Genomic DNA, 20,959 nt, shown 5'->3' with positions numbered 1-20,959 from the left:
GCTTTCCGGCGCAGTGCGTGGCCTCCTCTCCTGGTGGCGGGTCAGAGTCCTGAGCCCCAGTGGTGCATCGTGGGGACTTTGTCCTTGCAGGTACACAATGACCAAGTCCTCCGCTGTCCTCTTCATCCTGATCTTCTCGCTGATCTTCAAGCTGGAGGAGCTGGTGAGGCCTCAGCTCCCCTGGTCCCTCCTCCCCGTGCAGATGCTGAGAATAAAAGGGAGGACTGAGCAGTGGCTTATCACTGTGTGTGACAGAGGAGACCAGCCCAGCCCAGGTGGCAGTAACTCCTGTCACTGACTAAGGACCTAGGACAGGCCACTGCTGATAATACTTAGCAACTGGCGTGGCAGGTGGAATGACCAAAAGAATGACCGAAGGAGAAAGGGTTCAAGGGCAGGAGCCAGGCACAGCTGGCCCTTTCCTACAGCTGAAAGAAAGCACTAGAGAAGGTTAGATCAAGTAGGGACGCTGGGTACATGTCTACGGAATGTCAGCCCTGCCTACGTGGGTGGGAAGGAGCCGGCCGGGACCCCTGAGGTCGAGGGGGAGAAGGGTTTCTTGCCCCAGGGTCAGCCAACGTGGGTACCGAGCCTGAGCCCCAGGTTCGAGGGACTCAAGGCCCCGCAGTTAGCTGCCCCTGCCCCCATCCCAATAGCGCGCAGCCCTGGTCCTGGTGGTCCTCCTCATCGCCGGGGGCCTCTTCATGTTCACCTACAAGTCCACACAGTTCAACGTGGAGGGCTTTGCCTTGGTGCTGGGGGCCTCGTTCATTGGCGGCATCCGCTGGACCCTCACGCAGATGCTCCTGCAGAAGGCGGAACTTGGTGAGACGGGGCCTCGGGGCAGCGGGCGGGGTGGGGCCAGGCCCGGCCTGACGGCTCACCCCCGTCCCCGTTCTGCAGGGCTCCAGAACCCCATTGACACCATGTTCCACCTGCAGCCACTCATGTTTCTGGGGCTCTTCCCTCTCTTTGCCGTATTTGAAGGTAGGTTGGGTTGTCCGTCCTGGTGGCACCTCGGTACAGCAGATCCCAGTCCCTGCTGTGAGCCCAGCGCTGCGGTAGCTGCCAAGGTGACAGCGGTCAGAGGTGTGGCCCGTCCCTTGGCCCGTCCCTTCAGGGGCCAGACCTGAAGCCAGATGGCTGGAATCCAGCCTGACAAACCCTTCGCAGAAGGTGTGTGTGGAAGACCGCAGATGGCAGTGACACTGGGTGCGGACAGGTGTGCCAGGGCTGTTCGGATCGTTGTACACCTACTAACTCCTTCTCCCCCAAACCTCACGTGGCCGCGCTGTCATTATGCCCGTCGCGCAGGTTGAAGAAACAAATGGAGAGATGGTAACCTTGCCCAAGGTCCTGTGGTTCACAAAGAAGCCAGCATTTGATCCCAGCAGCTGGCTCCTAGGTCCTTCCTGTTAACCGTGATGTGTTCTCTCTCTTAAAAGTGGGGGGAGAGGCATGAATTATTTCAGGATGCTCGGGTAGAAAGCGAAGTCAAAAAGGCTTCCTGGGCCACGTGCAGTCCCCCGCACGGGACTTTGACAGGCCGAGGGCGGCGCGGGAGCAGTAGGTTGGGACGGTGGGAGCGTGCGGACTGTGCGCGGCGGCCCTTGCGCAGGAGTCCGGGCAGGTGAGCGGTCTGTGAGCAGTCTGCCCACCACCGCCTCCCGGAGAGGAGAAGAGAGGGGGGCGCAGGGGAGGGGAAAGGAGGCAGGGAGAATGGTCTAGGCTGGCGGTGCACCCCATGTCCTTCCTTCCTCTCATGTTTTGAGATCAGTCTTTGTCCGCTGTCTGTCTCTCCTTCCTCCCAGAGTCCCTTCTGTCCTCAGGGTCATTTCAGAGCGTTCTGTCCCACATCCGTTTCAGTTTCAAGCAGTGAGGCGTCTCGAACCTCTCTGGAAAAATTACTCTGCGGGCCCATTGTCCAGGAAACTTCTGCAGCCTCATTTTTCTCCTTTTTAACGCCTCCCCCCTCCCGCCCCCACTTTCCTTGGGCCTCGGTGCCACGCGGCCACTACCTCCTGCCCTGGCTGTTTACGCCATTCCCCATCTCCGCAAACCCTCATCCGAGCACCCCGGTAGTCTTCACTTAGCCAAGCTGCATGGATTTAGCTCCTTTAATCTTTTCTGGTAAATTAATCCCCCAAGCGCCTTCATTACTTATGTTGCTCTTTCCTGAATTCCCTTCAATTTGCCGACGCCTTTGCAGTACCGCTGAGCCTGGCACCAGACAAGATGTCCTACATCATGAGGCTGTTTGCCCGGGAGGGACTGTCACTCTGCATTTCTCTGGTGCTTCCCTCCAAAAATCGCCAAGTGCCGGGCCAGCCTCGTCCCCCACTGCACCGCACCCCCACCCCGGGGCTCTCCGCTGTGGCTGCTCTGGGCCTTCCCTGAGCAGGCGGACCTGCAGCATCACTCTCAGATGGGCGGTGTCGGAGGCCTAGGAACCCTCTGAAAGTCAAGCAGACTTTGGTGTGTGGGTGCCCGTGCGGGTGTCTTTAGAACGAAGCTTTGTCACACGCTCGAGCGCGTGTGTGTGTGTTTTGAGAACTGTCATCACATTATACTGGCTGAGAAACCCCAGTCTAGTCGAGATGCTCTCATTTTATCACTGGGGAAACTGGTCCTGGAAGAGGGCACGTCTCAGCCTAGTGCCACAGCTGGGTGACAGCAGGCTCTGGACTAAAGTGGGGAAGGTTTGTGAGGATGAGACGTGTCCCTGTTGGTAGGTGGCCCAGGGCACTGACAGTCCTTACAGGACAGGCTGCCCGCCTCTCTCTGGCCCACCGCTTAACCACAGCAGCAAGGGCCACTTGAAGTGACCCTCCTTCCCAAGGACAGGTGTTTCTGTCCGGTTTTCCGTGCAGCGCCGCACCCTCTCCCCGAGCCTGGTGGCTCAGAGCCCTCCGCGTGGAGCCGTCACTGCTTCCCCAGCCCCACAAGTGTCAGGCCGTCTGTGTGGGGCCCGCTTCCCCGCCCGCCCTTGTCCTCAGGGCCACGGCCAGTCTGCAGGTGCTCAGGAGGCGTGGCTGCCACAGTGCCGGCTCTTCTGCTCGTGGGTGGAGTGAGGCCGCCCAGCAGGCCCACCCAGGACACGGCCTCCCGCTGTCTCCCCCCTGTGCTTCCAGGTCTCCATCTGTCCACGTCTGAGAAAATCTTCCGTTTCCAGGACACAGGGCTGCTGCTGCGGGTACTGGGGAGCCTCTTCCTTGGCGGGATTCTCGCCTTTGGTTTGGGCTTCTCGGAGTTCCTCCTGGTCTCCAGAACCTCCAGCCTCACTCTCTCCATTGCTGGCATTTTTAAGGTACAGGCTTGGGGGTGGCCCTGGTCCCATCTTAGAGTGTAGCCCCCAAGCTCCGTCACAGCCTCCGCCCCAGGGCCCTGCAGAGGAGACGGGGTGCCGCGTGAGGGTGCCGCGTGCCTTGCTCCTCCTGTCTGTAACTCTCTCCCGTCGTGGCCACAGCCCTGAGGGGTAAGGGAGGTCATCCCCGTTCCACAGATAGGCTGCTCCTACCCGCAGAGGCCCAGCCAGTGCGTGGCCGAGCTGGGATTCTGACCATCAGGCTTGGGACACATTCTCATTTGACCACGAATGCCGACTCTGGCCACCTGGCCATGGCCGGCAGCTGGGTTGAGAAGCCCCATCCAGACTCTTTGGGAAAGAGTTGGCTGATTGATTAGTGATGCCTGCCGTGCTCAGAGCTAGGGGCAGTGCTAGGTGTGAGTGCCCTGTGTTTGCCTGTCTTGCCTTCACCACTGCCTGGCCACACCCGGGCCTCTGCTCTCAGGCTTCCCCCTCCCCTGCCACCTCTCACCCCGCCCTGCTCAGGGCCAGGGGGCAGTGCAGTTTCTCCTTGATGAAGCGAACACAGGTTCCGGACTAGTGTTGCCTAAACCCAGAGCCTTGAGTCTCCCCAGGGGCTTAGACGAGCGGTGAGCTGTGGGTCTCAGAATGAGTCATCCCACAGCCCCGTCTGCAGCCACTGTGTATGACAGCCGGCATGTGAAGAGCCGTGTGGCCAGCATGTGGCCTGCAGAGCCCAGCATGACACTGCATTCCCCTGTGGCGTCGTCGGGCTCTCCGTCTGCAGGTGCAGCCGCCCTTTATTCCTGCGGACACGGCTGTGGGCTGGGCGCTCTGTGTGCTCTGCGCCCTGGCCCCGAGTCAGGGTCGCCCTGGCGGACACTGCAAACACCTGTTTTCTTACATCTTAGAAGCTCAAAAGAAGGAAAGCCCTGCAGGCAGGCCTGGTCTGGGCTCGGGGAAGCCCCTCTTTAGCCCAGCCGGCCAGCCTGCCCAGGCCCCGGGAGTCCAGGCAGGTCAGGCCCTCCCCTGTGCCGGTCCTTGCCTTCCACCCTCCTGATGCCGTGCGCTTCCCTCCTCTCTGCCCCCAGGAAGTCTGCACGCTGCTGCTGGCTGCTCACCTCCTGGGGGACCAGATCAGCCTCCTGAACTGGCTGGGCTTCGCCCTCTGCCTCTCGGGCATCTCCCTGCACGTGGCTCTCAAGGCCCTGCACTCCAGAGGTACACTGGAGCCCCTTTCAGAAGCTTCCTTTCTGATGACGGTCCCCTCGTGCCTCAGTCCCTCTGATCTCCCCTCGACCTGGCCCTGGGTCCCCAGCCACCCAGCCAAGGAGAGGCGGGTGGCTCTGGGCGTGCCCACAGGCAGTTCCAGCCTGGTGGCTGCCCCTCCGCCGGGGAGGAAGCCTTCCCTCCGAGAAGATGGGTCATCTCCGGGGAGTCGGAAGGTGGGGGGTGGGGCCCTCGGTGACTCAGCACACACGTCAGGGTGCCGAGAAACCGTGAGTGGTCTGCAGCGGGTTTCTCTCTGTCTCCAGGTGACAGTGGCCCTAAGCCCTTGAAGGGGCTGGGCTCTCACCCTGACCTGGAGCTGCTGCTCCGGAGCAGCAGGCAGCCGGAGGAGGATGACAACGAGGAGGAGGAGGCGTACTTCGTGGCCCAGGGGCAGCAGTGACTGGCCGGGAGGCCGGCCTGGATGCAGGCCTCTCCCAGCCCTTGCACCTCACAGCTCGGGGACCCAGGAGGCCCTTTGCAGCGGCCAGGGAGCAGCGGGCCGGGACTCTCCCAGGCTGGGACTTGGGGAGCGCACAACCGAGTGGCGGGGCTCGGTCGGGGAGCTGCCGAGATGGAGGGGTGAGCATCAGGCCAGAGCGGGGCCGAAGCGTGCCGGAGGCCTAGCAGGACGAGGGAAGGGCTGTTCTCAGCTGCTGCCAGGCTCGGACAGCCAAGCTGGTGATTTCCGGGGCACAGCGGGTTTCTTGGGGGACTGGGTTTAGACTGCAGAGCAGGTGGGGAGGGGAGATGGGGAGGCTGGAGCCTCATCACCTGGACAGCGTCCTTTGTCAGAGAGCAGATCTATTTATAGTTTGGAAATAAATGATATACGGTTCACTGGCCACTTTGTGTTGCCTGGGGGTGTGGGGGCCAGAGGGGGTAGCATGGGCCTCGCTCTCCTCCTCTCTTCTGGCTGGGGCTTTTTCAGATGACCGAGTGGACTCCAGGCTTCCCCGCATTCCTCTTGGGGCCCCGGCTCACCTGCAGGCAGGAACAAAATGTATTGTGGGGCGTGTAGTGCTCTCAGCCGGGATTTGAATCTTGTCACTTACTAGCTCTGTGATCTTCAGCGAATTACCTAACGTCTCTGTACCACAGTGTTTTAACCTGGGAAATGGGAAGAAGTATTTCAGAGTTACTCAGAAGATTGGGTCAGTATTGGTAACGTTAAACGTTACATAAGCATTTATTTTGAGAATGCTTTCAATAGCCATGGAACCGAGAGCCTAAGTGAGCGACGGAATGAGGGTTTACCGCCACGTCTGTGGGCCAAGTGAGTGCCCGTGGAACATAGATGGAATGGCCTCTGGGCCTCCGGGACCTGAGCGCTCTGCTCCCCTCTACACTGCAATCTTCATAAAATGGGGAGGATGGGGCAAGATCCTGGCTCTGCTGCGCAAGGGTTCTGAAGCTGGCCACCCCCACCCCACCCAGGGGCCGAGTACTTCCAGGCAGCAGTGGCTTTAGGCACTCGCAGCAGGTGGCGCCGTTGCACCACGCCGCGACACCGGGCCTGCGCCACTCACTCTCCCAGTCCAGGCTGGGGCCCTTGGGAGAGGACAGTGGCGCCTGTGGGTGGGGACCAGGATGGGGCTGGTTATGAGTTGATCTCATCACACTGGAGCCGCAGATGCTCACTCGGTGAAGCCTGGGAAAACATTTATACTTTAGAAACAAACTTTCGAGAAAGGGCCTCCTAGTCTCCATCGCAGCTTCTCAAATCAGCCATTGTAGTAGGAAAGCAGACACCGAAGGACACAGGAGCGAAAGGGCATGGCAGCCTTCCAGAGGACCTTACAAAAACAGGATTCAGGGGCGCCTGGGTGGCTCAGTACGTTAGGCACCCGACTTCAGCTCAGGTCATGATCTCATGGTTTGTGGGTTCGAGCCCCGGAGGCTCTGTGCTGACAGCTCAGAGCCTGGAGCCTGCTTTGGATTCTGTGTCTCCCTGTCTCTCTGCCCCTCCCCTGCTCACGCTGCCTCTCTCTCTCTCAGAAATAAATAAAAAACATTTAAAAAAATTTTTAAAAACAGGATTCAGCTCACAGCCTCTAGCTTGCCAACCCCTGCTGTAGGAAAACCCTTAAGAATGATTGAGACCCACCTTCTGGTTGTAAGTGAGGGAAACTGAGGCTCAGGAGGGGCAGTGACTAGCCTGTGGTCCTCCGAGCCTCCAAGCCCCGGAGGAACTAGAATGAGATCTTTTTTTTATGTTTATTTTTGAGAGATTGAGTGCAAACGAGTTGGGGTGCAGAGGCAGAGAGAGGGAGACAAGCTGAAGCAGGCCCCAGGTTCTGAGCTGTCCGCACACGCGGGGCTCGAACTCTTGAACGGCACCATGGTGACTTGAGCCAAAGTCAGGCCTGAACAGACGGAGCCACCCAGGCGCACTGGAACTAGAACATTGGCCTCCAGCGCAGGCTCTCGATGCAGACACACCTCCTGTGGAAATGGGGGGAGAGCACCACGGGGTGCCCTGAGGTTTTGCCTTATCTGGGTCTGCACCCCTGCCCCCCTCGGATCCTGCAAGCTCAGAGGCCAGGATTAAAGGAGGCTGCATGCCACACCAGATGACAGATGACGGTGGATGAGGGGAGAGGTGGCAGAGAGGAGGGGCTGGGGGCCTCCCACCTCCGCAGAGCCGCTGCCCCTGGGGCTCAGGTGGAGGAGAGCTTCCTGTCTGCCCCCCTCCATCCCCCTCTCCCCACACGAGTAGGCACCGCTGTCTGGTGCAGTAATTACAGGGTGCCTGCATATTGGGTTCAATGACAGCCCCTCACTTAGCAGCAATTACCAGCTGAGCCTGGAGGAGGCCTCCCTCTCCCCCTCCCGGCCCGTGAGGCCAGACCTCGTCCACTCAGCTTCGAGCCCTAGAAGCACCCATGCTAGCTGCAGCCATTGCATCTCAGGGCTGCAGCGTCGCCATGGCAACGCTGGAACAGGTTGAGGGAAGCTGAGGATGTGACTTGTCTCTCTAAGGCTGTGGTGTCTGTCCCCACACAGCCCCCGACGACCGCCAGGGCTTCTGCAGAGGAGGGGGTAGGGAGGAGGGCTGACCTGCAGGTTCAGGTTTTAAGTGCTTACATGCCCACCGTCTCTCCCCAGAGCCTGCGGCGGAAGGAAGGTTAATGCCCCTAATATATGACGGTGTCTGCAGCCGGGGTTCTGTAGCCGGGTTCGTGGAGGGGTGGGGAAGCAGCTGGGTTTGCCGGTGGGACCCGAGACAGGAGGCGGGGTCTGAGATGCCTTCGTCTTCATGCCAGTCCCCTTCCCTGCCTGGGTTTGGGGGGGCCACCTCCATCTGCTTCTGCTCCTTCCGAGAAAAGCCTGAAAAGCCCAGTGGCTTGAGAGTGGAGACTTTGGCACCAAGGGAATTGTCTTCATGGTGCTGACCACTGCCCTCTGTGCCATTGAGTCATGTTGGACCGAGAGGGGTCCCCAGTTTGCAGTCCAGAGGACGCGGTGGGGACTCCCAGACCATCCATTTGGGTCAGCCACACTCAGCGAGCTCTGGCTGCCTGCGTGCCGGACGCTGTGCTGGACTTGGATTAGGGTTGTGTGTCCTTGGACAGCGAGCGAATGGGGCCGCCCTTCCAGTCCCAGGGCAGCTTTGAGACAGGGGACGAGGGAACTGGGGGGGGACAGACATCAGGATGCACATTCATGGGGCACCCTCGGGGCCTCTCGTACAGGTTATTTGTCCCTAATGGCCCCATGGGTAGGGACTGGTTGTACCTATTTCAGAGCTGTGGGATGAAAGCTCGTGGAAGACGTGGAAGACGAGCACCACGGGGACTGAGAGCAGCCTCGGGACCCTCCCAGACTTGCATTTACATCTCGCAGCCTGTGATGAGGTGTGGGTCTGGGGCACGATGCCGAGCCTGTCTCCTCGTGTGATGGGAAGGAATAATAATAATCCATATCTCGTAATGAAGCTATTGTACGGATGAAAGAGAATCCCCTAGGTAAAGCGTGAGCACAGTGCTGGGCACATACTAGTGACCACTCAGCGCATGTCGGCGGCAAGGGTGTAACGTCACTTGCCGGGTAACAAAACGAGAGAGCGGTGAGCATGGCAGCCCTGCCCTTCAAGGTCACCATCCTTCCTGCAATGCCTGGGGCTGTGGAGACACTTACTAGATACTTGTTCTGTGAAGGAATTTCCAATAGTGGAAACTGAAGGGGATTTTCCAAGTTCTGGGGACCCCGGTCCAGCTTCTAAATGATTCCCCTGCAACAACATGCTGCCCTCCCCGGCACCCTCCATCCCTGCCGGCCTCCAGCGTCCCAGCCATCCCTGGGAGCCTTCACCCTACCCACACAGCCCTGACATCTGCCAGGCCCCTGTGCCCCCCGCATTGTAGCGACCGGTTAGCCTGACTTCTGTTCCCATGGTTATTTACAGCTTGGTTGGCAGCTAGTGCATTTCCCAGAAACCGGCCCACGGCTCTGGCTCCTCTGGCATCCTGCTGGCAAGGCTGTCTGTCCCCTTCTCCTGGGTGCCCTGAGAACTCTCCCCTTGGGACAGCAGGGAGACAGAGCAGAGAACCAGGAGAAAACGCACGAAGATGTACTCCATACATGTTTCTGGAGCACCCGCAATGCACCCTGCGCAGCGAGAGCCGCGGGAGACACAAAAATCCCGAAGAAGACATTGTTGCTGACCTCAGGCAACTTCCGCGGCGCTTTTGAATCCACAGGCTTCCCCAGGAAGTCGACTCAGAGCTGGAACTGGGGATGTAGGACGTTGTTTAGAAAGTGCTCTGGGGAAAAACACCTGCGGAAGAGAGAAGCAGGACGAAGGTCTGGGCAGAGGAAGAAGCCCAACTTTGAGGCAGGCCCAACAGAGAGTTCTAGAGAGGGGGTAACCCTGTGGACTTGGCTCACGTGGGCGGGAGAGGTTGGAGCCTTTGCAAGTCCACACTGATCTGTCACTGGAATGACACAGGGAGCCTACCCCTTGGAAGAGGGCATGCCTCTGGGGAGGCACTTTTCTTCCCATCAGCACAATCTCCGTGGAGGGCTGCCTTCAGCCATGACCCCAGCCGCAGCACCTGAGGGAATCAGTCATTTCCCAGCCTTCCCGGCCCCCGAGGTCCACAGCCTCACTTCAGCGATGACCAGAAATCTTTGAAGAGGGAAGTGACATGGCATGTATGCGTATGTGCATTTTTCTGGGGGAGTGACCTTGACCCCCCCAAAAATTAAGAGCCACTGGTCACAGGAAAGCCAGGCTTACCTGAGACTTCAAAACAACACAATCAGAGGTACAAAATATAGCTACTGGATAAATATGAATGAGGGGATGGGTAGATGCCTGGGTGGGTGGGTGGATACCCGTAGATGGATGGGTGGGTGGGTGGATGGGTTGTTGGGTGGGTGGATGCGTGGATGGGTGGGTGGATGCCTGGGTGGGTGGGTGGATGGACGGATGGGTGGGTAGATGGGTAGGTGGGTGGGTGGGTGGATGCTATAATAGAAGAATGTATGGGAAGGACAGAAAGGGGAACAACCAATTCTTCCTGGGGCAGGAGGAGAGTAAAGATTCTCAGGAGGAGCTGACCCTTTTGAAGACTAGTCTTGGGGCACCTGGGTGGCTCAGTCGGTTAAGCGTCCAACTTCGGCTCAGGTCATGATCTCGCGGTTTGTGGGTTCGAGCCCCACATCCAGCTCTGTGCTGACAGCTCAGAGCCTGGAGCCTGCTTTGGATTCTGTGTCTCCGTCTCTCTCTGCCCCTCCCCCGCTTGTACTTTGTCTCTCAGAATTAAATATTAAAAATAATTTTTTAAAAAATGAAGTCTAGTCTTAAAGGCTAAATCGGAATTGCCCAACAGATGAAGGAGAAAGGCACACCAGGCAGGGAGAAGAGCTGATTCAAAGACAAATCCCTCACTCCTGCAGTCCACCCCTGGGAGGTCACCCCATTTTCCAGATGACAAACAGGTTCCAAGAGGCCAAGTGACTTGCCCAAGGTCACTAGCTAGCTCCCCATCACAGCAAGGAGCCATCCCCACTGGGATTCATACCTCCAGGGCCCACTCTTTCTAAGCCTCAGTTACGTGGCCCTCTGGTTGGGATGCCAGGAGTCTCACTCCCCGCCTGGGATGAGGCCCCTCTAGTGAGGGGCGTCCAGGATGGCCCCGCGGCTGGTTCCAGGGGTCAGCCTCCCGCCAGCAATATTTTGCTCTGGGAGGAATCCCCCACTGAGCCAAAGCCTCCCGTCCTGTACCAGGGCTGCCCCATGAATTAAACATGCCCCCGTGGTTAACTCGGTAATGCTTTTATTAATAGTTAATTACTCAACGCGCACTGGGGAAATGAGAGTCGCTCAGGCCTCGTAAATTAAGGCAGTGATCTTGTGAAGGAAGCCAATAGGAGTTCATTACCCGGCCCCTCCGCCGCCGCCCCTCCGGGCTTGCCACTTAGCGGTGCTAAACGAGCCGTGCGGCTGTGTGGGGACTGGGCTTCTGGGGCGGGGAGCCGGTGGGAAGCGGAGGGGGACCTCCCTCCCGCTGGTGTCCGCTGAGGGACGGCCCCGGGGCGGGGCAGGGCGGAGGTGTCAGCCCTGATGGCTCTGTCACTGCTGGGACTCCACATGCCCCCAGACACTCCCAGGCAGGGCAAGGCCATCTGACCCAGGCGCACCCTTCCCTCCCCCCCCGCCTCGCAGCCGCCCTCCCCCACTGCGGCCTTTCTCATTTCACAAGTGTCCAGACTTCTAGGTTTTTGTTGTGGCTCAAGCCAATTTCCCGTCCTGATTCTGCGGCTGAGCTGGATAAGGGGCTTGTTATAACCCGGTTTGGCTCTTCTAAATTTAACTTTGTCCCACAGTTTCGTTTCCCAGGCGACGGAGCCCCTCCCGTTTCTCTTCCTGGGAGATTCGAGCCGCACCTGCCCTGATCCTACTGTGTGTCAGACCTAGCCTGTGGTTGATCGTCATGAGCTCTCACGTGTAACCAGGACTTTGGGCCAGAGGCTCCACCTCCCTGGGTCTCCATTGGAAAATGGAGGGAAGAATACCTGTGTCAGGAGTTACCAGATGATTAAATGGGGAATATGTGAGTGTGAGCAGGCTGCCTCCGCAGGGAAGCCGCCCTGATTGGCAGCTACTCTCTTCTCCAACCCAACCCCACTGCATCTTACAGATAAGCCAGGGGAGGGGCTAAACTCACTCCTTGCTTGCCTGAGGACCCCAATCCAGACCTTCAAGATGACAGAGCTCACCACGTTCCTCCCATGGAGGCAAAGCAGGGAGCCAATCACTCTTCCAGAAGACCACTTTGGCCAAGTCCCGGGAGTCAGAGAAAGATCTGCCCATCTGTCCCCAGATCACAGAGCCTCACCAAGACAGTCAGGGGTGGGACATAGCACTGGCTCAGAACTTGAGCTAGCCCAAGTCCAAATCCTGCCATACCTGCCAGCTGTCATGTCCACCCGGGGAGCCTCAGTTTCCACTTCTGATAAAGTGGGTTCATGGTAACATCCACCTCCTGGCACCGCCCCATGGATTTCTGTTTGAAAGTGGGTAGCACCTAGCAGCCTTCTTTCAGGACTCCCTGCACCTAGATTTCTTCGGTATGTAACCTGTGGAGGCCAAAAACCTCCCTCACCAGGTCGTTGGAAGCCCCACAGAGATAAAGGGCGTCATTCAGCCTCACCAGCAGGAAAATGTAAAAATAGGGGAGCCTCTGGTGTTAATGGCCAAAGTCCCACAAAGGCAGGGATTTTAGGAGAGCCTCTGGAGGCTAAACACTGCCCTGCGTGGACACAATGACCTCTGGCCTGATGAGGACTCTCCTGGGCGAGGTGATGGCAGAGGCTTGGGGACAGATCGCCTCCCAACACCTACGCTGCCACTGGCTGCTTTGCGGGCGGAGATCAGCCCCTGCAGTGACCCCCAAACTGTCAGCGCCACATGTAGGCAAAGAGTCTGGGGCGGGAGACTGAAGCCTCCCCCAGTTCGGGAGCACAAGTCACTGAGGAGTGCAGCTCCAGGTTCATATATAATATGTAGCGTCAGATTTAAATGTCACTGCATCAGGCGGCTGACCCGGACTCCCACACAATGGGCCGCCAGGGGCGCCTACGCCGCCTCTTCATCTTCCTGGCGGTAGCTGACCAGAGGGAGGGGGATTTGGTTTCTTAAAAAACTAAACAGTTGTTGAGCACTCTGGCGTTGCCTGGGCAACAGCCGAGGGGGAGAGAGAGAGGCATCTTATTGTTTAAAGTTATTCTTGCTCAATTTCAAAGGGCTGCTCGGAAAAGACCGCATTCTCCAAGCAGCCTGGCTGGTCCTCTCTCCTCCCTGCTCAGCTCCTGCCCCCCTCAGCCTCAGCCCTGCTTCCCAGCTGGAGGTCACAGGTATGCTGGATGGACATCAGGGCCCCGGGGACACGTTCCCTCCTGTCCTCCAGGCACTCACACCCAGGCCCAGAGGGGCAAAGGAAAGGAATAAACACACCAACAACACACAGGCAGTGAAGGTGGGTGCTTCCCCAGCCGTGGGCCGCTTTTCTGGCCATCCCTGACTGGGGCAGACAGACATAATGTGGCTCAGTGACTTTAAGGGTCGGCTCACAGAAGAGCCCAAACTTGGGGAGGGGGGAGGGGGTCTTGGCCATCCATCTAAGTTCCGGAGGTAGAGGTCTTGGCTTGCGATCCCCAACAGGGGCAAGATAAAAGTGGCCTGTGCCTGGGGGGCCGTGGCTGAGTACGGCTGCCAAGATCATCCAAGTCCAAGGCCATGCCAGGTGGTACCCTGCAGCCCTCTGCCCCTTGTGGGACACCGTGTTGGAACTGTCTGCTCCTCTCTCTTCCCCGCGAGACTGTCAACTCCTTGTCAGCAGGGTGGCATCTATTCATCTCTGTATATTCTTGTAAGTGCCTCAAATCCTTTCAGGAGCAAAGCAAATTCTGAAAATCCAGATGAGATGTGCATATATTTTTAATTTAAAAATGTTTAGATAGTGAGCACAAACACATGATGGGAAATTCAAAGGGTTCAAAAGGAATAAATACCCCTGTCTCCTGGTGCCCAAGCTCCGTCTGTGGGGACAGGCATAGTTTCCAGCTTCTGACGCATCGTTCCAGAGATGTTCTGCTCATACAGAAGCACGTGAGCATCAAATAAAATACATTATTCACACCTCTATCTCCTGGGTCTAACACAGGGCCCGGTACACAGTAGATGCTTGATAAAAGTTTGTCAGTTAGGGGCGCCCGGGGGCTCAGTCAGTTGAGCGTCTTACTTGGGCTCAGGTTGTGATCTCGCAGTTCGCGAGTTCAGGCCCTGCATTCGGCTCTGTGCTGACAGCTCAAAGCCTGAAGCCTTCTTCGGATTCTGTGCCTCCCTATATCTCTGCCCCTCCCCTGCTCACACTTGGTCTCTCTCTCAAAAATAAATAAGCATTTAAGAAAAAAGTTTGTCAGATACGTGGATTTGCAAACCGAAGGGTGGATGGATGGATGGATGGATGGATGGATGGATGGATGGATGGATGGGTGGGTGGGTGGGTGGGTGGATGGATGGATGGATGGACAGATAGGCTCATACATGAGTGGATGGATAAATAGGAAGGTGGTAAGTGGGTGAATAGATGCAGCTCTTGTACAGTTAGTTCTCTTTCCTCCCAAATATCTGGATTCCCCAGTAAGAAGCTTCTGGAGAGAAAGCTGGCAGACCCAGGGTCAGACATGTTAAGCCTGAGAGGCTGGTGTTATTTAGATGGACACATCCAATAGGCAGTTGGGTTGTGGTCGTATCAGGTGGGAATTTCATTCTACTGCTAATAACAGAGATCTACTGCAGTGGCTTGACGCCACAAAGGTTTGAGTTTTCTCATGATGAGATTTGATAGAGGCTCAGGCCTCAAGGACGTCAGAGTTGAGGTTACTGTCATGTCCTTGACATTTCCCTCTTGCTCTCTAAAAAGCTGTTGGGGGAAGGAGCTCCAGACATCACGACCGTGTTCCTGGGAGGAAGAAGAGGGGCCAAAGGATGAATCCCCCTCCTGTAAAAGCCTCTTCCTGGAGACCCCACCCCATGACCCCCTACCATATCCTGTGGCACAGCCCAGCCGCAAAGGAGGCTGAGATGGGCGGTCCGTGCCTTACTCTCCCAGGTAATACGGGGGATCTGTTAGTAAGGAAGAAGAGGGAACTGGATGAAAGTAGATTGCTAGCGGCCTCTGCCACATGGTGGAGAATCAGAGGGTTCCGGGCCAGAGGCTTGAAGCCACAGGAAGGCACGGACAGGGGGGGGGGGGGGGGGGGGGGGGGGGGGGGGGGGGGGAGGGGCGAGCATATGCTGAGGCACAGAGGTCTGAAAGCTCAGGCTCGCTCAGCCTCAGTCCTGTTGGCTCTTGCCTCAAAATATCTCCAGGATGGGACTGCCCCCTCCCATGCCACCCCCCACCCCGGCCCTGGGCTAAGCAGTCACCCTCTCTCCCCTGGAAGACTGCAGGGGCCTCGCGCCTAGTCTTCTACTCCCCTCTGGCCCACTGCTCGGTGCTCCGTCCTCGGCTCAACATCCAAAGTGACCCCCTGCTCAATCAGCTGGACTGCAGTCCCTAGCTCAGCGCTCTGCAGTGGCTTCCCACGCCGCTCAGAACGGAGCGCCAAGGTTCTCCAACGCCCGCAAGCCTGTGTTCGACGGGGGCCCCTCCTTCCCCATCCTCTCCCCGGTGGGCACTCTGCTCCCGCCACGCCCGCCCCCAGGCTCCTTCCCACTCACAGCCCTTGGACTTGCTGTTCCCTCGGCCCGGAATGAGTTTCACTCAGAACTTTTGGGTGGCGGCGTCTCTGCCTCCTTCAGGTCACCCCTCAAATATCACCTCCCCCGAGAGGCCCTCCTGACCAGTCCACCTACGCTCTGGTCCTCTGCATTCTTCTTTCCCCCCGAAATCACCCCACCTGGGACCCTGAACCGTTTGGCATCTGGTGAAGCCTAGACGCCTCCTTCCCAGAATAACGTCTTTAGGCGGGTAACAGAAAATACATAGAATCACAAAGGAGTTTAGTGGTAGTAACTGCATTACGTGCCGAGAGCGAGCGGCCGCTCTATTAACGGTCACAATTTTGACACAGTGATGAGCAATATCAGTGATATTTCAAAATGTGGACAACCACCGTGATGTGATAGGAAATATCTGATTTCTGCTGGTGACGACGTCACGGGCGTTGCTAATACTTCCGCGGTGCGTTGCCAGCACTTCTCACTGAAGAGAAATGTTACACTTCAGTTAGAGGTCCGTGAAATAAAAACGTAATTGCTCCCCCCTGTAACGTCACTGACCCCCTGAATTCTGTCTATAGATTCCTTGGAGGAGTCTGATTTGGTTTGGTTTTGTTTTTCCTGACAGCCTCTTTCTCTGCCTGACATGACACATTTATTTGTTAACTTGCTTACTGTCAGTTTCTCCCAGGAGGGCAGAGATTTTATGTGTTCTGTTCTCTCTGCGTCTTCAGCACCCAGAACATTACCAGGCACACAAGTGATCAGTAAGGATTTTTTAAAATGAAAGAGCAAGCAAAGGAGGAGGCTGGAGAGATAGGGAGGCCGGAGTCAGATGCAAGGGGCCTTGAATGCCACACTCAGGAGTGTGGCTTTGACTGGTGGTGATGGCGTCACTCTGGGAGGGGAGAGGGGCCGAGGGAGAGGAACGGGCTGGCTGAGCCTGCCTTCCGGAGGCAGCCTTCTCGGGGAGGCTCAGGTGTAAACAGCTCTGTGTCAATCAGAAATGTCAGGCGTCACTCCCTGTCTCCTCTTCCGGGCTCCCTGCATTTTAAACGGAGACCTTGGAGATGCTGGGCCAAACTCTGCCATCGTTGTTCAGGGTTTGCAGCCATGATGGCGAGCCAAGTGACAAGGATGGCGCCCACCGGGAGGCAGGCACAGGGGTGGGTGGGGAAGGAGAGACCCAGAGGCGCATGACTGGCCTGGGGGATCCCCCACTGGTAGCTACCGCAGGGGAACCTGATGGGTCAGACCCTGGTGCCAAGGAGGAGACAGGTCACTCCCCCCGGACTGGGGCTGGCTGTTCAGGGCCATGGACTGTAGCAGCCCAAAAACAGGGGCAAAGAGCCAAGTTCTGGAATCAGACCGACTTTGGCCACCTGTTCCTCAGTTACATGCACTTGACCAGCTCACATGAACACTCCACGCCTCAGTCTCCACATCTCTAAAATGGGAGTGAGGGAGGATTCTGTGGAAGAATCAGGGATCTAAGGCAGCAGCTCAGTGCCAGGTGCCTGGTAGGCACTCATCAGCCGGTGGCCCTTGTCACTGTTGACATTTAGCAAATGACTGGACAGTGGGACCAACAGTCCCTCTACCACTAGCATTCCTTAATAATCTACTTCGTGTCCCTGCCCAGAAAGGGAGAGGGAAGGTTAAGGTGGTGACATAGGAGCCAGTAAGTCGGGAGTAGAGAGAAAAAAACAAGCCTGGAGTCAGATAGATGTAGGTTCGAATCCAGCTGTGTGACCTTGGGTAAGCCGCATCACCTCTCTGATCCTCAATTTTCTCATCCATAAAACAAGGATAAGACCGGCTTCTCCAAGTGCTGTGAGGATTACTGGACAAGAAGGATGTGGGACAGGCTCCCGGGATGGGACCCTCAGTCAGCAGAGCCCTTGAACGCTGTCACAGCCCCAGCCCAGGCCAGGAGACAGACCATAGCAACCGTCCCTGCTGTTGTCACACAGTCCACACTTTGGAAATCGCTCCCGCACACCCAGCATTGCCCAGCACCTCAGGATGAACAGGACTGAGGTTCGATCCACATTGGATATGGGGGGGCGGGGGGAAGCCAGGTGTCAGCGCCCATCTCTCAGAGCAGCCACTGGGATATTCGCTCCCTCAACAGATATCCCCTGAGCCAGGCCTCAGATGTGACTTCTGCCCCCAAGGAACCTGGAGCCTGCTGGACTCAGGGCTCAGAGTCGGGACTCGGTCCATGCTGCTCTGATGAGAAGCAAAACCCATATCTGCTCATGGGTGACAAGTCAGGACGTGCCCCGAGTCCAGTCACGGCTCCATGTGTCCACCCTGAGCGGTGGGACGGACGACGGGCATTGAAGAGAAGAGCTCTTCGCCCTTAGGGGTGAAATCCACTCATTCACAAGCCCAGGGTTGGAAACTAGGATGCCCGCATGAACTAGAACACTAACATAAAGAATCCCATGGCCAAGTGCATTCAAGAAAAGCTATACCACCTCCTAGCCTCTCTGGAAAGTTCTGCAGAAGAGAAACCTTATTTCACCCAGTGCTTCCCAAAGGTGCATGACCATGAGAACTTTTTTCTTTTTTAAGAAAAATGTTTATTTATTTTTGAGAGAGAGACTGCACCCACGCACATGAGCAGGGGAGGGGCAGAGAGAGAGGATCCTAAGCAGCCCTGCACTGACAGCAGAGAGCCTGATGCCGGGCTTGAACTCACTGGAACTCACAAATGAGACCATGATCTGAGCCGAAATCGGCCACTTAACCTGACCAAGCCACGTAGGCATCCTGAGAACCTTTTTTTCAAGCCACCTCTGCTGTTTCCGAATATGCTAAGACGGTGAAGAGAACAGTGTCCAGAGCCAGTGACTTGGGTCGGAGGCCCAGCCTTAGATGTGATTGGAGCTTCATAAACTGTCAAAACATTCTACCGCAGAGAAGGGAGAGTGGCTTGGCCAAGGTCACGTACCACCGGACCTAGAACTCTCATCTGCACACGACTGGTACCGTGGGAGGTGCCACTGAGGCATACACTGCTTTGCTTCCCCTCTGCCCCGGGTAGTCCTCACAGCCTGCCGGGTGGGTGTTACTTCAGGTCCCTTAGTCCCCATCGTGCCTGCGTGCAGAGCACAAAAAGCAACCCGTGTCTCCTGCTGAGTCAACCTAATTCCACGTCAGGGCACATGGATTGAGAAAGCATCACATGGGCTGCATTTCAGTCCCCGTTTGCCCCCTTGGCCAAGTATCCTTGTGCAGGATACAACCTGTACAACTGTATATGGCCACCCTCATTAACCCCTTTTCCCTCATTCCTCCTCCCTCCTTCCACCCCTGTTCCCTTCGTGTGAGCCCTCGACTCCGGGTGCCAGGTTGAGGCTGGCTTGGGAACGGGTCGTTAGGCTGCACTTCCCAAGCCCCAAAGCAGCAGCGGCCAAAGGTGCTGACTCAGCAAACTTTAATTTATCTCACAGGCCAGGGGTGCGCATGAAGCAATTAGTGAAATAATGGTTATGTCGCACTAAAAATTATTTATAGAGTCACCGTGCACACAGCTGTGATTAAATTAGACGGGCGGCGGCGGCGGCGGTGGGGGGGGGGGGGGGCTCGACAGTATCCAAGGCCCAGGCTCCATCCAGCTGGGGCTGACGTGGGGCCACTTCTCCTGTCCACTCACCCCCTGCCAGGCAGGTGAACCAGCCATGACCCAGGCAGGGGTGTGGAGGGTCTGCGTGGGCAGGGGCTTGCCCAGACTGTCCCAGATGATCTAAGCTGCCAGCACCCTTTGGGGCTTTCACACATTTGAGGCTTAGCAGTAGCTAAGGCTCTTTCAAATAGAGTCTTTGGGGGACCCTGGATAAGTAAAAGGGAGGTGATCCAGGAGAATAAGAAAAGAATGTCCTGAAACCCGAGGGCCTTTGCACTGACCCCAGCCTTGGCCCCTGAGAGCCTAGAGCCGAGCTGGGAACCATAGATCCGCCTAGACGTGTCCTTTTGCAGGTGACAAAACTGAGGGCTGGAGATTTCGTCTCTCCTGTTGCCCTGGTGGGTGTCAGGAGACCTTTGTCCCAGCCCTGGGTCCCGGGTGAGCCCTCTCCCCCAGCCTGGACCTCCATGTAGCTCCTGTGAGTTAGCGTTGGACAGGGGGCTCCTATGGGAGGGAATAGATATGTGTTAAGCACCTACTGCATACGGGGCACTGTCTATGTTTATATTTATTGTCTTATTCGTGTCTATGTATACTCTTATTTAGCTCCTCGAAACATTCCTGGAAGGTAAGTATTCTCGTTCCCACTTTACAGAGAGAGAATCTGAGGTTCAGAAAGGTGAGACATTTGCCCACAGCCACACAGCAAGTGAGGGCTGAGCCATTTTCTAAAAGCCCATGAGACTCAGTGCTGGAGCGCTGAGAGGCTTTGAGTGTTTTGGGGTATCTTCTGGGTGCCTGGTGCTGTGCTGGATGTGACACCAAAACACCACAGCAGGGCTTCCTTTACCCTGGACATTGAGCCAGACACTGGGCACGCACTATTTCGTTCATCTGCAGCCCCTCGTGCACAGGGGGAAACCGAGTCACTGAGGGTCCATGGATGGCACCGAGCCCGTAGCGCATCAGAGCCCAGGGCGGTCAGCAGGTCTCCATCTCCCGCCCTGATACAGGCAGCCCCCATGTTGGAGCCGCAGATTTGCCTCAAGGCCAGAGCTCCCTGTGTAATTCTAGGCTTCCCACAGGGAGCTGAGGGTGCGCCAGCCCCAGCGGCCATGGCAGGGAGTGTGGGGTGCAGCCTGGAGGCCCTCCTGGCTCCCAGCCCAGCTCCTCCGCCAACCCCGGACCCGCATCCCTGGCACTTTGCCCCTCCCGCTCCGAGCTAACGAGGCTTCGGACCATTTCACACGAGTTCTCGCCTCGGTCATCCTATAGCCGCCTTGGCCGGGGCTGGACCTCCCTCCAGACAAGCTCCTGGAGGCTGGGCGGAGTGGATGACTGAGAGGTCTCCCCAGCCTGCCTGCGCCTCTTCCTCTGTCCCAGCGCTTCCCCTGGGCCTCCCCGGTCAGCTCTTCCTCTCCCTCGGAGCGGGTGCTCTCTGTGCCACTCTGTGCCATCAGTGCCCTGGCCAGCAGCCAGCTGAGCACGGGGCGTCCCCTGCCCAGTGGCAGGCCCTCCCGGGGCCTCCACAAACCTCACCCCTGGGGTCCCAAAGGAGGAGGGCAGAGAACTGAGAGAGGAGCTGGGTAACCCTACGGCCCCCATCTCCCAGTAGAGGGGAAAGCTTTGCCCCCACCGAGCACACACTCTCCCTCACTGCCCGCTGCCGCTGCCCCCTAGGGTCCCTCATCCCAGGTGGGGCTGGCTTCTGGGGTTCTCCGGGCTGCACACAGGCCCAGCCCCCTCTCCCAGGTCTGTCCTGAGTCCTGCTGCTGCCTCTGGCCACTTAGCATGCAGCCCTGTTTGTGCGGGCTGCAGCAGCCAAATGAGATTAGCTAACGCGAGGCCCCACTCAACGCCACCCACGGCCCTGCGCACCGCCCGCTCTGCTGGTGAGCCTCCCACGGCCGGGCGGGCCCAGCACAGGCCTGGCCCGAGTCAGGCAGGTGGGAAGAGGAAGAAAGATCCTGCCCAGGGTTACGGCCCCTCCCCCCTTCCCCCAACAGACCTTCTG

General features: G+C 57.6%; 1 protein-coding gene across 2 annotated transcripts in view; it reads left to right on the top strand.

Annotated features, from left to right (window-relative positions):
- The window catches only part of SLC35C2 (solute carrier family 35 member C2), a 12,998-nt gene extending 7,579 nt beyond the window's left edge, over positions 1-5,419 (top strand). For both annotated transcript variants that reach the window (XM_039249424.1, XM_039249425.1), the window contains 6 exons: positions 91-163; positions 657-825; positions 904-987; positions 3,132-3,307; positions 4,399-4,528; positions 4,843-5,419. In XM_039249424.1, coding sequence (XP_039105355.1) covers positions 91-163; positions 657-825; positions 904-987; positions 3,132-3,307; positions 4,399-4,528; positions 4,843-4,979 — 769 coding nt within the window. In that variant the 3' untranslated portion in view covers positions 4,980-5,419. The remainder of the gene's footprint in view (positions 1-90; positions 164-656; positions 826-903; positions 988-3,131; positions 3,308-4,398; positions 4,529-4,842) is intronic.
- The last annotated feature ends 15,540 nt before the right edge of the window (positions 5,420-20,959 follow it).

This window comes from Hyaena hyaena, unplaced genomic scaffold, assembly GCF_003009895.1.
Source record: "Hyaena hyaena isolate Hyena2069 unplaced genomic scaffold, ASM300989v1 scaffold_335, whole genome shotgun sequence".
NCBI lineage: Eukaryota > Metazoa > Chordata > Mammalia > Carnivora > Hyaenidae > Hyaena > Hyaena hyaena.
This window is presented reverse-complemented; position numbering and strand designations above follow the sequence as displayed.